Here is a 17142-nt window from a genome sequence, read left to right as displayed (position 1 = left end):
GCTCAAATCTGAGGAAGTCCATTCCACTTGTTCCACGACTCAGATGCAGGGAAATGAGGTTTTGATAGAACAGGAGGAAAGAGATTAGTTCTAACTGAAGGAGGTGGAGGAAGACTTCTCAGAGGATGGCTGTTTGGTTCTGGGGCTTTGAAGGATGAATAGGAGTTTGTCTATTTCAGGCAGAGCAGGTATAAGCAAAGTAAAAGGGCATTTTTTTCACAAGCTGAATACAAAGTGTAGTTTTTCATGCATGAGGATCTGGCTTGGAAGGAATCCAGGCCCTCAAAGCATGCTTCTCCCTCCATTAGGCGACCTCTGCCAACCACACCAAATACTATGTATCTTATCGTCGCAACGATTCCGTCCTGATGAGGCTGCCGAAGTACGCATTGCCCAAGGTAAGAGGCGTCCTCATCCCCCGTGGCCCGATCTGGAGTCTGCTCTCGCTTGTGGGCAGTAGGACTCTTGCACAGATGTTTGATGACCCCTGGGCCAGGATGGACAAAAGCCAGGGTGGCCTGTTTCCTCCAGTTACTTTCCCCTCCCCCCTCTGCCCCAGCATCCACATGCCTGGCTCTGTCCTGTCTCCGGGCCTCTGCCCGCTCTTCCGTCTGCAAGTCCGTCCTCCTGCAGAGGTCCTGCACGTGTGGTGTTTCAGAGACACGTCACTTACCAGCGACCCCCCAGGCGGCCTGGGCCTCCCTTTCCTGCTTGTGTCCCACCCTTCTCCCCTGACTCCCAGGGTGCTGGGGACGCCCTGTGTCTGTCTCCTGCTTTCACTAGAGGTTTCAAGAGGTGGGGCAGTTTCTGTTTTATTAACCTCTGCTTTCCAACTACCTCGTGTGGTTCCTGGCACATAGTAGGTGCTCAATTAATGGTACTTCCTTTCCCTTGCCTGGGCAGACAAAAATGGGGGCAGGGGGGCTGCCCAGACCTGGTCTCAGCCTTACCTGAGGACTCAACTCCTCAGCCCCTTCCTGCTGATACGTTTTTCCTAGTTCACAAGGGAGGCGAGTGACATTCAGAGAAGCTGAGTGACCCGTCTGAGGTCGCACAGCTAGTTGGAAACCAGAGCAGGGCTCAGACCCAAGTCTGGTGGGTCCGAGACCAGCCTGGCGCGCCGCTCCCTCCGGAGGCCGCCAGATGGCCTGCCCCGCTGGTTTCCACTCCGTGTGAGGAGCCGGGCGGCGCGGGGGCTGCACCCCGCCTCCCACACTCTCCCTGAGCCAGTGCGAGCTGGGAACAGCGGGCAACCTGCTGCCCCAGAACCAGATTCCCTGGTTTCCCTGTCGTGGCGCTCCAGAGAGGAAACGGGTAGAGAGTCAAGAGGCAGACAGGTGAATAAAATACCAGCAAGTTGTGACTCGTGTTGTGAAGGGAACAAGAGGCAGTGACAGAGTGATGGAGGGGCGGGGCTTCTTTGAGGGGGGCATTTGGTCTGAAGCCCAGAGGTGGGGACGTGGGGGGGGATGTTCCGTGGAGGGCAGAGCATGTGCAAAGGCCCTGGGGCAGGAGAGAGCCCGGCGGGAGGGCGGCATGTGCGGTGGTGAGAGCAGACAGGCTGGTCCTGCAAGTCCCGGGGCAGTGGCTGGCGGTCAAGTTCGAGGGCACCTGAGTCCCTGCTCTGGGCGCTGCAGCCCCGCTGAGCCAGAAGTAGGACAAGCACACGAGGCTTTTAAAAGACATTTTTAAATGTCTATTTGAAGAAAAGAAAGGAAAGAGGAAACTAAAGAAAAGGAGCAAGCTTAGGATAGTAACTCCAGGCTTGCTGAGTTGAGTAGGTAAAAGCTAATGGTTTCATCTGGGGCAGCCACCTCGGCATCCCTGAGTGGGTGGGGATTTTCCGCTTTGGAGATTTTCCCTCACCCCTGGGGGCTGTAGCATCGGTGCTCTTTGTCCTGGTGTTGGCTTAGGGGAACGCCAGGGTCCCTTCCTGCCCCCTCTGGCATTGCGACCTGGGCACTGAACTGCTGTCCGTCTCTGGAAAAGGCGGTTGGATCAGCAGCCAGGCCAGTGCTCAGGATGCTGTAAGGAGCTCATGGCCACAGGGCATGACCTCTGTGACCTTCAGAGCCCTCATCTGCACATGATGTGCGTGTTTCTCCACGTCCTCCATGGGGTTCGCAGGGACCACGACCGTGCGCCACCTGGCAGGCCCCTGACATGCCTTACCTTCTCTCTCATTTCCGTGGAAAGAAGGGTTATGGGAATGAGCCGTCGGGCCGTGACAGAAGACAGAGCCTCCCGTCGTCAGTGGGTGACAGAAATCAGACACTTGCATGTGCCTGGTGTCATTCAGTTTCAAGGGACCCATTCAGGTCTGTGTCACTTGCACTGGCGCTGAGTGTCCACCTTGGAGGTCCATGTCCAGGACCCATTGGTGGGCCATTGAGGACGATAGCGGAGTCAGGTTGCTCTCGGGGAACACGCCCCCCCAGGGCCCCGTGGGGTCCTCAAACCCACACATGGTTGTGCTGAGAGCTCGGTCCAGCCAGAGGGAGGGGCTCCTTCCTCCTCACCAGATTCAGGGAGCATCCAGACCCCCGTGTTTCCCCCAACAACTTGTAGAACTGATTGAATTCCCTGATCGGATTCTGTTGTTTTATGGTGAATTTGAAACTCTTGCCTATTACCCGCCCCTAAACCACCCCGACTTTTTTCTTTAATTGCCTGAGTAGCATCAGGAAAACAATCGATGTCAGAGTAGTGGGGACCCAGCCTCCTGCTCCATCCATCCCCGATGGGTTTCCCTTTGAGCAGGCCCCTGTCCACAGCCTCTTCCACGTGACCGTGTGGCATGGCACTGCCCTGGAATGACACGTGAGGCCACTCTACGTGGCTGCAGAGCTTTCGCTGCGGAGACATGCTGGACGCGTGGGCTGTTCCCATTTGTCATCGTTATAAGCAGTGTGCGGTGCCCGTAATTGCGCCGCAAGGATTGCTCCTGTTTGCCCACCTGGTGGTCTGTGAAGAACTTCTGGACAAAGGATAGAAGAGTTTGTGTAGCTTAGGTCCTTCCTAAAAGGGTTGGCCTCGTCACGGGCAAAGTTAGACCGCATTTCGGATTTGCCAGATGGCATTGTATCATTTCTGTTTTCCTGCTACGTGAAAGGTGTAGGTGGTACCGGTCACCTTCTGTGACAACTATAAAGGGTGAACAGTTTTTATTGTATTTATCTATATCCTTTGCTGGAATTATTCACTTGTAGTGATTTCTTTTTAAATACTTAAGTTTTCTAACAGGACACAGGTAGGTAAAGGCTATAAACAGACAAAAGAGGAGGAAAATCCAAATAACCATCAATTATATAAAGAACACTCAAAAGCATAACGTAAATGCAGATTTACTTTAAATGGTCCTTCACGGGTAATAAATTGATGTGAAGTAAAATACAGTTCATGGAGCACAAGAATAAGGGGGAAGAGACACCAGGGGCGACGGTGAGTCAGCAACAGGGGTCCAGCTCCGCGCTGAGACCTCAGCTGCAGGACAGACTCTGTCTGATGTAACTGTTTTGGAGCTTTGGAGTCTATTCAAAAGCTCTCAGGAGAACACCTGGATGGTAACTCAGATTAATTTCCACAATGTTAGCTCGCACCCCGCTTGTGGCTGCCCATCCCCAGCCCAGCCCCGTGGCCCTCCGCTGAGCTCACGTTCCTAGGTGGGCCTGCACACAGCCTGCAGGAGCCGCAGGAGCCACCTGGGCACAGGACCTGGGGTCCAGATATCGGGAGTCTGTGCCCTGATTCTTGATTGCTGCTTTTGATCATGAAGGGGTACACACATCCCGCCTGGCAGTCATTATTGCAATCACTACGGGCTGAAGCAACTTCCAAGGGATTTACTTTTTTTTTTTTTTTTAATATTCACCGAGGATATTTTTCTATCTATCTGCAGACAGAGTGGGAGGGAGGAAGAGAGAGAGAGAGAGAAGAGAGAGAGAGAGAGAGAGAGAGAGAGAGAGAGAGAGAGACATCAATGCGAGAGAGACACATTGACTGGCTGCCTCGACCAGGGCTGGGGACAAACAGCAACTGAGGTATGTGTCCTTGACCAGAATCAAACCCGGGACTCATTGGTCAGCAGGCCAATGCTCTAACCACTGAGCAAAACCGGCCAGGGAAGCTTCCAAGAGATTTAAAGGTTGAAAGCCTGTTTTTCCCACTTTATTTTCTTTCTTTTTCCCTTTTGGGAATCATAGATTTAAGGACTAGAACATTCTAAAGCTGCCATATATATGGAAGAATTTAGAAAGTCCCCATGCATTCCCAGGGAAAGCAGACTCAGAAAAGACCTAAGAAGAACCTAAGTTTATAGCTCATGCTGATCCCTGGTATAGACACAGCATACAACAATCAAAAACAGAAACAAAAATAAAACAGTAAACACTGGGGAAGAGGGAAGAATTTGATTTCCATAGTTATGGCATTATTATATTCAATCTTCAATGTTCAATAACAAGAATAATCAGGAGTTGTACAGAGTATGATCCATTTGAAGGAAAAAAATAAACCAACAGAAATTGTTCCTGAGAAAGAGCAAATGGTAGACCTACTAAACAAAGACTTTAATACCAATATCTTAAGATTCTCAAAAAACTGAAGAAAAATGTGGAGGAAGTCAGGAAAACAATGTGTGAAAAAAATAGAAATAGCAATCAAAATAGAAAATATAGAAAGGAATAAAAAAGAAATTATGGAGCTAAAAAGAACACTAATTGAAATGGAAAAATTCACTAGGGGGATTCAAAATCGGATTTAAGCAGACAGAAGAAGGAATCAGAGAACCTGAAGATAAGACATTTAAAGTTATTGAGTGTACCTCTGGCCAATGTGGCTCGATTGGTTGGAGCATCGTCCTGTGCACCTAAGGGTTGTGGGTTTGGATCCCAGTTGGGGTACATACCCAAGTTGTTGGTTTAATTTGTGTTTGGGGCATGTACAGAGGCAGCCAATAAATGTTTCTCTCTCACATTGATGCTTCATTCTCTCTCTCGCTCTCCCTTCCTCTCTCTAAAATCAATTTAAAAAGTATTGAGTCTGAAGCAGAGAAAGAAAAAAGATTGAGGAAAAGTAGACGCCGTCTAAAGGACTTGTGGGGTAACATCAGATGGACCAACATACTCATTGTGGGAATTCCAGAGGAGAAAAGAGAGAGAAAGGGGTATAGAAACTATTTTAAAAATTTTTGCCCAAAACTCTCTAAATTTGTTGAAAGACATGAATATAATAAATACTTTAAAAGGTGATGAGCTGAAATAGTATAAACACAAAGAGATCCACAGAAAGACATTATAATCAAACTGTTGAAAGACAAGAAAAGAACGTTGAAAGCAGTGAAAGAGAAACAAGTTGTCATGTCCAAGAGATCCCCCTTACGATTTTAAGCTGATTTCTCATCAGAAACCTTGGAGGCCAGAAGGCAGTGAGTTGATATATTCAAAATGCTATGAATTTTATATAAAGATCTATGGGGAAAATTTTCCCTACCAGGCTTATGAAAATGGTTTTAAACTTTACAAAATTACTTCTTTAAAATGTATTTACTACAAGTAATAGAATCGTACAAATATCTATACCATTTCTACCTGCTTGCCTCTCCATCCCTCCTTCCAGGGCAATCTGACTTCCTCTTTCCTCACGGTAACTCCTGTGGAAACTTGGAGACTTCTCAATATCCATCTGCCTCTTCATCTTAGTTTAATAAACCCCAAATTTTAGCTAGTATATTGCTTCCCACCTAAAAAACTGCATTTCCCAGCTTCCCATGGAGCTACCATGGTCCTATTTCTAAAATACGGCCAATGAGATATTATAAGTGGAGTTGTCCTGGGCGGCTTCTCAGAGCCCCCCTTTGAAGGCAGGCCTTTCTCTTTCTCTCTCCTTCCTCCTTCCTGCTGCCTTGCTTGTTGATATGATGGCTGGAGCTCTAGCAATCATCTTGGACCATGAGGACAAGAGCCATATCACGAGTCAGTGGGATGGTGGCTCAGAAGGCTCCTCCATCCCTGGTGTCTCTGTAGAGCTCCCACATTGGACTATTAATCTGGTTTCTTTTATATGCAGGAGAAATGAGCTTCGATTGAAGCCCCCCCCCCCCCCCGATTTCTGTTGCTTACAATCAAACCTGATTCTACCTGATAACAAATACTGGCAACCTTGGTGTCTCCTTCCACATATTTTTCCTGGCCATGTACCTACTAACAAACACACAGATCTATGATTGATTTCATGCTTTTTGTTTATATAAGGAGTCAACAAATGTCTCTGCTTCTAATTTTTATTTATTTATTTATTTTATTTTTATCCTCACCCAAGGACATTTTTGCATTTATCTTCAGATAGAGTGGGAGGGAGATGGGGGGAAGAGAAAGAGAGAAACATTGATGTGAGAGAGATATGTTGGGTGGTTGCCACCTCATGACCCCAACCAGGGCTGGGGACAAACTGCAACCGAGGTACGTGCCTTTAGCGGGAACCGAACCCAGGTCTCTAGTCCACAGGCTGACACTTTAACTGCTGAACCAAACCGGCCAGGGCAAATTTTCTTTTTTAAATAAACAATAACGCATGCAAATTTAAGCAAAAATGGCAGATTATTTATCACTCTCTAATCTGCAAAGATTTGTAAAAGGCTGTTCTTGACACTGGCCTGAAGTGAGTGAGCGCCCTCTGCCCTGCTGGTGGAAAGGAACTAATGATACTAACTCTCAAGACAGAAAGGTAACCACATGGAAGGAACCAGGACTTTGAAGTGTCCCCCTGTCCCACGGCGATCTGACCTATGGGACCGTTTGCACAGAAAGGTCGGCAGCACGAAAGGCTCGCCATCGGGAAGTAGTGTGACATGTGGCCGTCGCACAGTGGAATACCACGCGGTCCTTCAGAGGGGCGTAGCCGGACTTGGTGCTCCCCCACACTCGGGGAGCAAACTGCAAGCCACGTGGGAGAGATGCACGCATCACACGGGAACAGCCCCAAAGTACACGCCTTAAAAAGTTAATTTCAGCTCGGGCCGGTTTGGCTCAACGTTAGTGTCAACCCGCGGACCACAGAGTCCCAGGTTCGATTCCCGCTAAAGGCACGTCCCTCAGATGCGGTTTGTCCCCAGCCCCTGTTGGGGTTGTGCGGGTGGCAACCAGTCGATGTGTCTCTCTCACATCAGTGTTTCTCTCTCTCTCTTCCTCCCTCTCTCCCTCCCGTTCTACCTCAAGATAAATGCAAAAAATGTCCTCAGGGGAGGATTAAAAAAAAAAAAAGTTGATGTCAGGTCTCTCCAGGGGGTGTTATAGACAACTTTGATCACTTTATACGTTCCTCTGTTTCCCAGAGTTCAGTTCCCCCGGGGCAGAGGAGGCCGTCCGGAGATGCAGGGACAGTACACACTGAAGGGCCCTGTGCCACAGAGGCCGGGCCCTCCCTGAGCTCCGAACCAGTGAGACCCAGGCCCACAGAGCGCCCTCTGCTGCTGAAGCAGCAAAATACAAATACCCGACAATGCAGTACAGCTTGGCCCATGGCTGAGCATGAAGAAAGGGGGAGGGGCAGAGAGCAGAGCAGATGACCCCCTGCCTGAACCAGGTTTCTTCTGCATCCCTGACTCCATCCACCCTACTGGCCCATGTCACAGCCGGGAACCGCCAGGCCCAGGTCCCCTGACCTCGCTGATCCTTCCTTAGTCCCAGCTTCTTGGTTCCAGTCATTCCCGTGGGTTAGATTTACGTCCATAGCCAGAGGGTGCGCTGGGGTCCTCCTGAACCGAGGTGCACGGTGGGTGCCTTCCAACCGCGTCCCCTGTCTGCACAGCCCCTTCCTTTGACCCAGGCCGCCCCGCATCCGCTCTCGCCTGCAGGCCGTGTCCGCCTGGAGAGAGCAGGGGCTCCCTCTGTTGTTAGAAGAAAACAGCCACCTTCTCCACGCCCTGACCTCAGTGGAGAAAATAGGACCCCAGACCGCACCAGCCATGTGGCAGCCTCTGCACCTGCCTCAGCTCCTGCGTCTTGGCAGCTGTGTGGCCAGAAGGGTGATGACAGCTCTGGGCGACAGAGGGCAAAGTAGGGGACGCCAGAGCGAGGCTCGTGATGCCGCGAACGGGCCTGAGCAGGCGCCTGCCGGGGCTCCCAGCGGCATTTGGCGCTGGCTGGGGGGGGGGGACAAGAGCGAGCTTAGCCCCGAGCTCCCGTTCTTTCCACCACCTGCGTCTTGCTGGGCTCCGGAACCGTGAATCTGGCACCGAACCCGAGACGCCTGCTGAGCTCGCTCAGACGCTGCCTGGCCGTCTGCTCCTGGAGAGACACAGGCTGGAGCCTGGGAGGTGCGGCTCACCTCCGTCCCCTGCGGGGCGAGGGGCCTGCCCTCGGCTCCGACAGTGCCCTGGCGCCTGCTGCGTGCCGCCGACCCCCTGTGGGGACACCCACGGCTGTGGCGCAGCCCTCCGCCTGGGCAGTCGAGCAGCAGGTGCTGCCCCTGGGTGTGCGGCTGGAGTGAACTGGTGCCTTCCTTCCGCCCAGCGCTGTTCCCAGAGGGCAGAGCTCCCGTGCCTGGGACAGTGCAGCAGGCGCCTAGTGAACACACACTGAGTGGAGGAACGGATGACGGGAGGGTTCGGGGAGGACCCCACCCCTCCCCCACCTCCCAGAGGTGACCATCGGGGGTGCATGGAGGAGTCCTCCTCCCCACTGCAGGGACAGATGGGCAGACAAGACAGCCTGACCAGGGGCCAGGTGGAGCCGGCCTCTCTGGACCGCACCCTGTACCCGGTCGTCCCTCCTGCAGCCCAGTGCGGAGGGTCAGACTGTCACCTCATTTCAGGGTGAGGGAGCGGAGGCCTAGGCAGGTAAAGGGACTTGTCCAGGCCACCGGGCTGGGGGAGCCAGAGTGCACATCTAGGGCAGCCCGTGTCCCAGAGAGCCCGGAGCCGGCACCCCAGAGCCCAAGGCCAGCGCCACCCCTGGGCCTGCCGCCCCTGACTGCTCTCCCCGCGTCCCCAGGACCTGCAGATCATCAGCACAGACGAGAACCAGGTGTTCGTGGCCGTGCAGGAGTGGTACCAGACAGACACCTACCACCTGTACCAGTCGGACCCGCAGGGCGTGACCTACTCTCTGGTGCTGGAAGACGTGCGCAGCTCCCGGCAGGCGGAGGACGGCGTAGTCATCGACATCCTGGAGGTGGGACCCCGTGGCCCTGCGCACCCCTCCTCCGGCCCACCCCCCTCTCCACCTGCTCTCTCCTGGTTCTGCAAGTGTTTCGTAAAGGAGCCCATATTTGGGGCTTTGCAGGCCACGGGGACCCTAGGTGGGTACTTGTACAGGGAGAGAGACTCGCCCTTTCTGACAACATTGGAAATTCGACGAGGACAGTCTTTGTAGCACAGGGGTTCTAACGAGAAGAATGGGGTTCACGGGGGAGCTGGCCCTCGCTGGACTGGGCTGTTAGTGGTCCCTGTTAACCACTGGGCTGCAGGCCGTCCTCTGTGAAAAGTTCCTGACTCCCTCGGCCTGCCTAAGCCCCGCCAAGGCTGTGACCCCCACTCTGTCTGAGGCCCTCGGAGGTCCCTGCCTCTAGTTTCTCTTTCCCTCCCGTCTCTCCCTGGCCCCTGGTCCCCTCTCCCTCCTCCTCCTCAACATGCCGCCTGGGGCCCCCCAGCTTTGGTGCCAGCTCCTGACCAGGGCGGGACAGAGCCGCGCAGGGCTGAACAGCAGCCCCGAGAGCTGTGGTCGCATCACATGGCAGAGCCTGGGACTGTGACCTGGTTTGGAAAAGGGTCGCTGCAGCTGTCACTGAGTGAGGGGTCTTGAGACGAGATCAGAGGACAAGTGTCCTGTGAGGACCCGAAGACGACACAGAGACAGGAAGCCATGGGACATGCAGGCAGAGCCCGGGTGAGGGCCACAGCCAGGAACCAGGCAGCTGCTGGCAGCCTGCAGAGGGCACCCAGCCCCACCCTCACCTGGCAGCCCCGCCCACACCTGGCTGCCCCGCCCATACCTCACAGCCCCACCCACACCTCACAGCCCCACCCAAACCTGGCTGCCCCGCCCACACCTCACAGCCCCACCCTCACCTGGCAGCCCCGCCCTCACCTGGCTGCCCCGCCCACACCTCAGCCCCCGCCCACACCTCACAGCCCCCGCCCACACCTCACAGCCCCACCCACACCTGGCAGCCCTGCCCACACCTGGCAGCCCCGCCCACACCTTTGCTTTGGATCCCTGTTTTCTAGAACTGTGGGAGACACATTCTGTGTCTGAGTCACTGAGGGTGAGGAGGTCTGTTATGGCCGCCCCAGCTCCCCAAGAAACCACACAGCCCTGCAGAGGGCGGAGCCATGACCCGCACTGCTGGGCACCAGTGTGTCAGGGCCAGCCTGGCCTGGGGAGGCAGCTGGTCCGTGTCTCTGGGACGTGAGGGTCGTGTCACTTACTCCGGAGCGTTGTCACAGGGACCAGCTGGGATGTGGACTAGTGGTTGCCGAGTAAGGCACCTTGTCATGGGGCAAGTCAGCATCCTGCTTGCCCTTAGGATTTGGTGGCATCTGAACCCAGCGCTGGGCAGCCGGATGCCCACCCAGGTGATGTCTCAGGAGCAGGAGAGAGTGCAGGGACCATGTGTGAGGGAAGGGGCTTGGTCGCCCACACCCCGGGGCCGTCACCCCAGGAGGACCGTCCACAAAGCGCCATCTGCGGAGATGAGGGCTGGTCTCGTCCCCCCCTAAGCATCCTTCCGTGCAGACACAGAATTGGGGTTGCTCGCCAGCGAATCGGCAGATCACCCAGGATTATGCGGTGGCCTCGCAACCACAGGGTCCTTAGAAGTGGACAGGCAGCGAGGGGATGGACAGACACCTGTGTGCAGGGCAGAATGAGCCAGAGAGGGGGGCTGCAGGCTGGAGGAGGGGCCGCGAGCCCAGCGTGCGGGTGCATGGAAGCTGCGGAGGCCGGGAACCGACTGTCCCGGAGCCTCCAGGACCCCCGACCTCCAGGACTGTCCCAGGACAGCCGGGCGTTGTCTCCAGCCAGGTTCTGTTGCAGCTCGCAAGGGAACCTCACACACTGCTCCGTGCTCTGCCCTTCCTTCCCGCGTCTTCCTCACCCATGGCGTGCCCCTGGGAGGGAGCCCCAACCTCCTGGAGTGGGGGCATTCAGACCTCTGGCCCTCACGGAGCCCCCTTTTGCCACCCAACCACAGAATGGGCACTTGGTACCCATGTTATTACTGTAACCCTAAGGACGACCCTTGGCTGTGGGCTGTGGGCACATCCCATCGCTGTCCGAGCCTCCCTGTGCTCAGGGTCGCTGGGAGAGGGTGACACTGTGCAGAGGAGGTCACGCTGTCGGCACACAGAGGTGCTGAAGGTCACGCCCCACGGGCCTCGGTGACTGCGTCTGAGGTCGCCGTGCCCAGGAACTTGGAACGGGGTTGAACTGTGGGAAGCGGCTGATGTGCGACCATTTCTCATGAGCCATTTGGTGAGGGTGTGGCGTGTGTTTGGGTCAATGCCACGGGCCCCTCGGAGGAAGGCTGACCATGAGCGTTGAAGGCAAAACGAGCCCTGTTCTGGGAACGCTGGGGGGATGCGGACCCTCGTCCTTGCTACTTGGCATTGTTGTCTGGGGGTGACCTGCAGGGGGCTCAGAGAGCCCTGAACAGTTCCATTGGCTGAAGCCCTGTGGTGCACAGGGAGGGAGGCCAGGGACAGGGTCTGAGGCAGGGGCTCTGCCCAAAGACGGGGTGACTATGATGCGCAGACTTTTCGGGGACCAGGGCTCTGCTCGCCCTCCGGCGACCCGTGTCTGCCTCTGGAGGACAGCTGTGTCATGGAGAGCACCATGGCTTTGGGGTCACAGACCTGGCTCCCGGTCAGAGTCTGGGCTTCTCGTCCCCTGAGCCCGCTCGTCCCCAGAGCGAAGTCGGCCTCGGCTCAGGCCCTTGTCGGACGAAGGGCTGTGTGCGTGGAGCTGAGCACGGGGCGGAGCGTGGTGGACGCCAGCCAGCGGGGGGAGGGGCGGAGCGTGGTGGACGCCAGCCAGCGGGGGGGAGTGGGGGGGGACGGGGGAGCGGAGCGTGATGGACGCCAGCCAGCGGGGGGAGGGGCGGAGCGTGGTGGACACCAGCCAGCGGGGGGGGGGGGAGCGTGATGGACGCCAGCCAGCGGGGGCTCCGGACAGGTTCCCACGGCCTTTCCTTTCTGCCCCAGGTGCAAGGGGTGAAAGGGGTCTTCCTGGCGAACCAAAAAGTCAACGGCAAGGTGGTGACGCTCATAACCTACAACAAGGGCCGTGACTGGAACCACCTGAGGCCGCCCAGCGTGGACATGAACGGGAAGCCAACCAACTGTGAGCCGGTAAGTGCCTGCCCTGGCCACGCACACGGGTGGGCCGGGCGCACGGCGTTGCTGGAGGGACCCCGAGGCCAGACGGGGACATCTGAGCAGGGCCGTCGGAGAGGCAGGGGCCACCACGTCTCCGGGGCGGTGGACAGGAGAGTTGGGAGGAGGCCAGGGGGCAGTGTGTCCCCGCCCTCCGGCCCCAACATTGCTGCACACAACCCGGCCAGCACTCAGGTCCTCCAGATGTGTCTGCCTGTCACACCCGGGGTCTGCTCTGTGTGTCTGTCGTCCTCCCCTTGGGACCGGCCTGGCACATTCTCAGGGTGTGCACAACAGGCAGGTTCGCAGCCAGCCTGCTTGTTCCATCTCAGATCCCAACGGCCGACGTCAGGGCCAGGAAGTGCACTCTGCCTGGAGGGGGCGCTGAGCTGCAGTCCCCTGGCATGAGACCCCCCCAGGGCGCCCTGCTAATAAGTGGGAGTGGAGGCTGCCCGTGTCTTGGCCGCCCTGGGGCGGGGAGTGCATTTCCCTTTCTGGGCACCAGGTCTGGGTGGCATGCAGATTGTCCGACCTGTGAGGACGGAAGGACAGCTCTCAGGGGCCCTGGCTGAGGTGGGCACTTGGGAGCAGCAGGTGTGAGGGCAGCGGCTGAAGGGACCACGTGTGTCTGCCTGAGGCAGGCTGCTCGGGCCCCAGGGGGCCCCTCTCCCTGCCCCCGGGAGCTCACCACCGCCCGCCTCCCGACCCTCCCCCGTGGGCACCCAGAGCCGGAGCGGGCGGAGTGGGAGCTGCACAGGGCTGCCGCCCAGGTTCCCACTGACGACGTGACCTGGGTCAAGTCCGCCGTTGCTCCCGAGGCTTTGCTGAAAGGGGAGGAGGGTGGTGAAAGTGCCCCGTGGCACGAGGAAGGCAGGGACACACACCCGGCTCGGGCAGGCAGGGCCCAGCAGCGCCTCCCTCTGCGACCACCCCTTCCCCACGCTGTCCGTAGCAGACTCCTACGGACCCCGGAAAGCCCTGCCCGATGTGCCCTCCGCTGAGAAGCCGGCACTGGGCATGCTCGCGCCTCTGCCCTTCCTCTCTGCCTCAGAGTTCTGGGGGTGCCGGAGCCCACCCACTGCTCTCCTCTCCCTAAAGTGTCCCAGGGCCCCAGGGCCATTGCGTGGGAGCAATCCGGGCAGAATCGACTCCTCCTCCTTCCAAACTGAGCCCGACCCCAGGTGGGGCTCTGCGGGAGCCCCGCCCGGGCAGGGACACCCCTTGCTGACCTGGGTTGACCTCCCAAGTCCCTCCGCTGTTGCTAACGAGGGTAACAGCACCTGCTCCTGAGAACAGTCGCTGGGCAAGGCCCACCTTTGTGCCAGCGTTGCCAAGCTAAGCCGTATCGATCCGTCAGAGCAGGTTTTTGCTGAGATTAGATTCTTGTCTTCAGAGATCCAGTTCAGGAAAGAGATAGCCTTTGAGAGATTTATGTCCCGGCCTTACAACAATCCGGGTAGGAACCGGGTGGGGCGTGTGCGGGCCCAGGCAGCCCCGTGAGCCCCGGGAGGGGGCAGGTGTGGGAGCACAGTGGGCACAGACACGCGGTGAACTGTGACTCCGAGGCCCAGGACCTGCTGTGTGGTCCTGGTGGCCGGGGAGGGAGGGATGCAGGGCACCAGCGTGGCCACTGGCTGGGTGCTCTGACTGTGCCCCTCACCCAGCCACGCGCCCCCACAGAGAGCAGGGCAGACTACGCTGGAGCCTCTAGTTCTCGTCGTGAAAGGGGCCTGCTGGCTGCAGAATACTGGGGAAAACAGTGTGTAAAAGACGCACGAGCCCTGGCCGGTTTGGCTTGGCGGTTAGAGCGTCAGCCCACAGACTAGCAAGTCCCGGGTTCGGTTCCCGCTAAGGGCATGTACCTCGGTTGCAGTTTGTCCCCGGCCCTGGTTGGGTCGTGTGGGTGGCAACCAGTCAATGTGTCTGTCTCACATTGATGTTTCTCTCTCTCTCTTACCCCCTCTCTCCCTCCCGCTCTATCTGAAGATAAATGCAAAAATGTCCTCAGGTGAAGATTAAAAAAAGAGAGAGACATAAGCCACAACAGTAACTGCGTCACCCAGAAATAGCAATAATCCCGGCATTTTTCTTTTACTATGTTTAGCTCATATGCAGGTTAAAAAGAACTCATTGGGCCCCGGCCGGCTTGGCTCAGCAGTTAGAGTGTCGGTCCACAGACCAAAGAGTCGCGGGTTCAGTTCTGGTCAAGGGCACGTGCCTTGGTGGCGGTTCAGTCCCTGGCCCTGGTCGGGTCCTGCAGGAGGCAGCCAGTCGATGTGTCTCTCTCTCCCCCTCCCCCTCTGACTGAAGATGGAAAAATATCCTTGGGTCCGACACCGGTGATGTCTCTGTCTTGTGTTTTCTCTGAGTCCCGGGTCACAGAAGTTCTCCTGGGCCGTCGACTGGCTTCTGCTGGGAGGTTCCTTGGGCAGCGGGGACACGGGGACCCTTGAACAGAGAGTGGTGGGTCAGGTCTGCAGGCGGGCGGGCGGGGCAGGGTGGGGCGGGCGGGGCGGACGTGGGAGATGATTTGAATCTGTCCGCATCTGTCTGCAGTGAAAGCCGGTTCCCTTGGCAGCCTGCGGTATCTTCTCAGACACGGGCTGAGCCAGGGAGGGGGGTCGGTGTGGGCTCCTCACTCCCTCGGGCAGGAGCGTGGCCCTCTATCCTTCAGAGTCCCTCATGGTTTGGGGGACACTGCCCGGCCTGCCCTTCCCTTCATCGCTCGGCCCGGACTCGCCCGGGGGCGTTTGCACACCCTCCTCTCCCGCCGTCAGACCCAGGGCGGCTGGGAGACACTGGCGTGACCCTCCGTGGCACCAAAGGGCACACCAGCTCTGCTTGCGTCTGCCGTGTCCCGTGGGTCACAGCTGCCCTCGGGGAGCCCTGAGGAGCGGTCACAGCCCCCCCAAAGGAGACAGTGCCCCCCACCCATCAGGGCAGCCCCCGTGGCCTGTCCCCCCCCCCCCGGGCCCGCAGATGCCCTGCCCCAGCCTCCCGCACGGGGGTGGGGGGGGGACCTGAGGCTGCGGCGCCTCCGCACATTTTTAAGACCCGAGAACAGACCGTAAAGCTCATGTCCAGCTGGGTCAGGCCCTGCGCCACCCCTGCCCGACGCCGTCAGACCCGGATCGACACCCCCTTTACGAAGCGGTTATCCGTCTAAAATGGACCCCATTCGGGGCCCGAAGAACGTGCTGAGAAACAAAATGAGAAGAAAAAACCCCTCGGGTGACTCCAGTCCCCAGCGCGAGGCAGCGAAGACAACGGGATGGGGCGCGGCCGCTCTTCTCCCCGCGCCTGGGGGGGGCAGCGGGCACCCCGGCCTCTGGTTCGCATGAGGAAGACCAGGCCCAGCGTCGCCCACAAACTTAGCGGCACCCTCCGAAGTTCAGATTTGGATCTCTGGGTGCCTCGTCCTGTGGTATTTCTTTTTATTTTTTATCCTCACCCGAGGACATTTTTCCATTTTTTGTTCCGATAGCGGGAGGGAGAGAGAGAGAGAAACATCAATGTGAAAGGGACACATCGAGTGGCTGCCTCCCGCACAACCAACCAGGGCCGGGGACAAACTGCAACCGAGGTACGTGCCCCTAGCGGGAACCGAACCCGGGTCTTTCTGGACCGCAGGCCGACGCTCTAACCGCTGAGCCAAACCGGCCAGGGCTCCTGTGGTGGTTTCAGACAAAAAGGAGCAGGCCAAGGAAATGATTACTTTTCCGATTGGTGAGCAATTAGGCAGAACCTTTTCCAGGGGACACTGCACCCAGCCGTCTCCCCCGCCATGCTGTGCTGATCCAGTAACCCCACAACGGAGAGGTCACGGCCCCATTCACAGAGCAAGACACCGAGGCTCAGAGACACCAAGCAATTTCCCCCGAGTCACACAGCATGGAGAGGGGCCAGCGGAGTCAAAGCCCTGCCTTTTCCATGTCCCCACCCTGCCCACACTCCAGGCCAAGGGAATTCCTTGAACTGGGGAGCCCAGAAGGCTGACTCCAGGGTTGTCACCCCAGAAACCCCTTTGACGTTTGTGGACACTCTGGGGTCCCTTGGGTAGGAGCAGGAGTTCCTAGGTTATCAAGGGGGGCTCAGCCAGGCAGACCCCGGACCCCGCCTCTCAGGCTTCGACTGGAAGAGAGAAGAAGCAGGGTCTTCGCCCCCCACAGACTCCCGTGAGGCAGCCCTGGGGGGGCTGTGAAGAGTCCTGGGACCTCACCCAGTGTCCCCTGGCTTTGAGTCTGTCATGGACAGACAGGGGTGAGGCAAGATTGTGGCCTTGAGCCACTGAGGCCGAGGGCCACTCAGGGAGGACACAGCACACTCCTTCCTCTGCTTCTCCTGGACCCCCAGCCCCACCTTGGGGGAGCTGGGGTACAGGCAGCTAAGGAGGAGACGGGGGCTCTGGCCCTGCCATGGTCAGGGCAGGACGCTCCTGTCACCCCCACTTTGGGGGCTGAAGGTGCGTCCTGTGCAGGGAGACACCTGTGGGGCTCAGGGCGTGGACCTGGCCAGGTGTCCCTGGTTGGAGTCACAGCCCCACCCCTGCCCTCGGCAACTGCGGGACCGCGGCGTCGGCTGACTGCCATCGGCGGGGTCACTCCAGCCGGGCGATGAGCACAGACGGGCGAGCACACCAGGCTCCGGCACACCCACCCAGCCTCTCTGCCTCCCAGAGGACACGGGGCTCACGGGTGTCCCCAGCTTCCCTGATGCCTGGGCCAGCAGGGTCCCGTACAAGGCCCCCAGTGAAGGTTCTGGATGGATGAGCG

The 17142-nt window shown here is 57.6% G+C and overlaps 1 protein-coding gene across 1 annotated transcript in view; it reads left to right on the top strand.

Annotated features, from left to right (window-relative positions):
* The window catches only part of SORCS2 (sortilin related VPS10 domain containing receptor 2), a 343880-nt gene that overhangs the window by 293481 nt on the left and 33257 nt on the right, over positions 1-17142 (top strand). The window contains exons 8-10 of the mRNA XM_036246746.1: positions 309-398; positions 8991-9170; positions 12200-12346. Coding sequence (XP_036102639.1) covers positions 309-398; positions 8991-9170; positions 12200-12346 — 417 coding nt within the window. The remainder of the gene's footprint in view (positions 1-308; positions 399-8990; positions 9171-12199; positions 12347-17142) is intronic.

The sequence above is a fragment of the Molossus molossus genome, unplaced genomic scaffold, assembly GCF_014108415.1.
Source record: "Molossus molossus isolate mMolMol1 unplaced genomic scaffold, mMolMol1.p scaffold_m16_p_1, whole genome shotgun sequence".
Lineage (NCBI taxonomy): Eukaryota > Metazoa > Chordata > Mammalia > Chiroptera > Molossidae > Molossus > Molossus molossus.
Note: the sequence above shows the minus strand (reverse complement) of the source record. Positions and strands in the feature narration are given on the sequence as shown.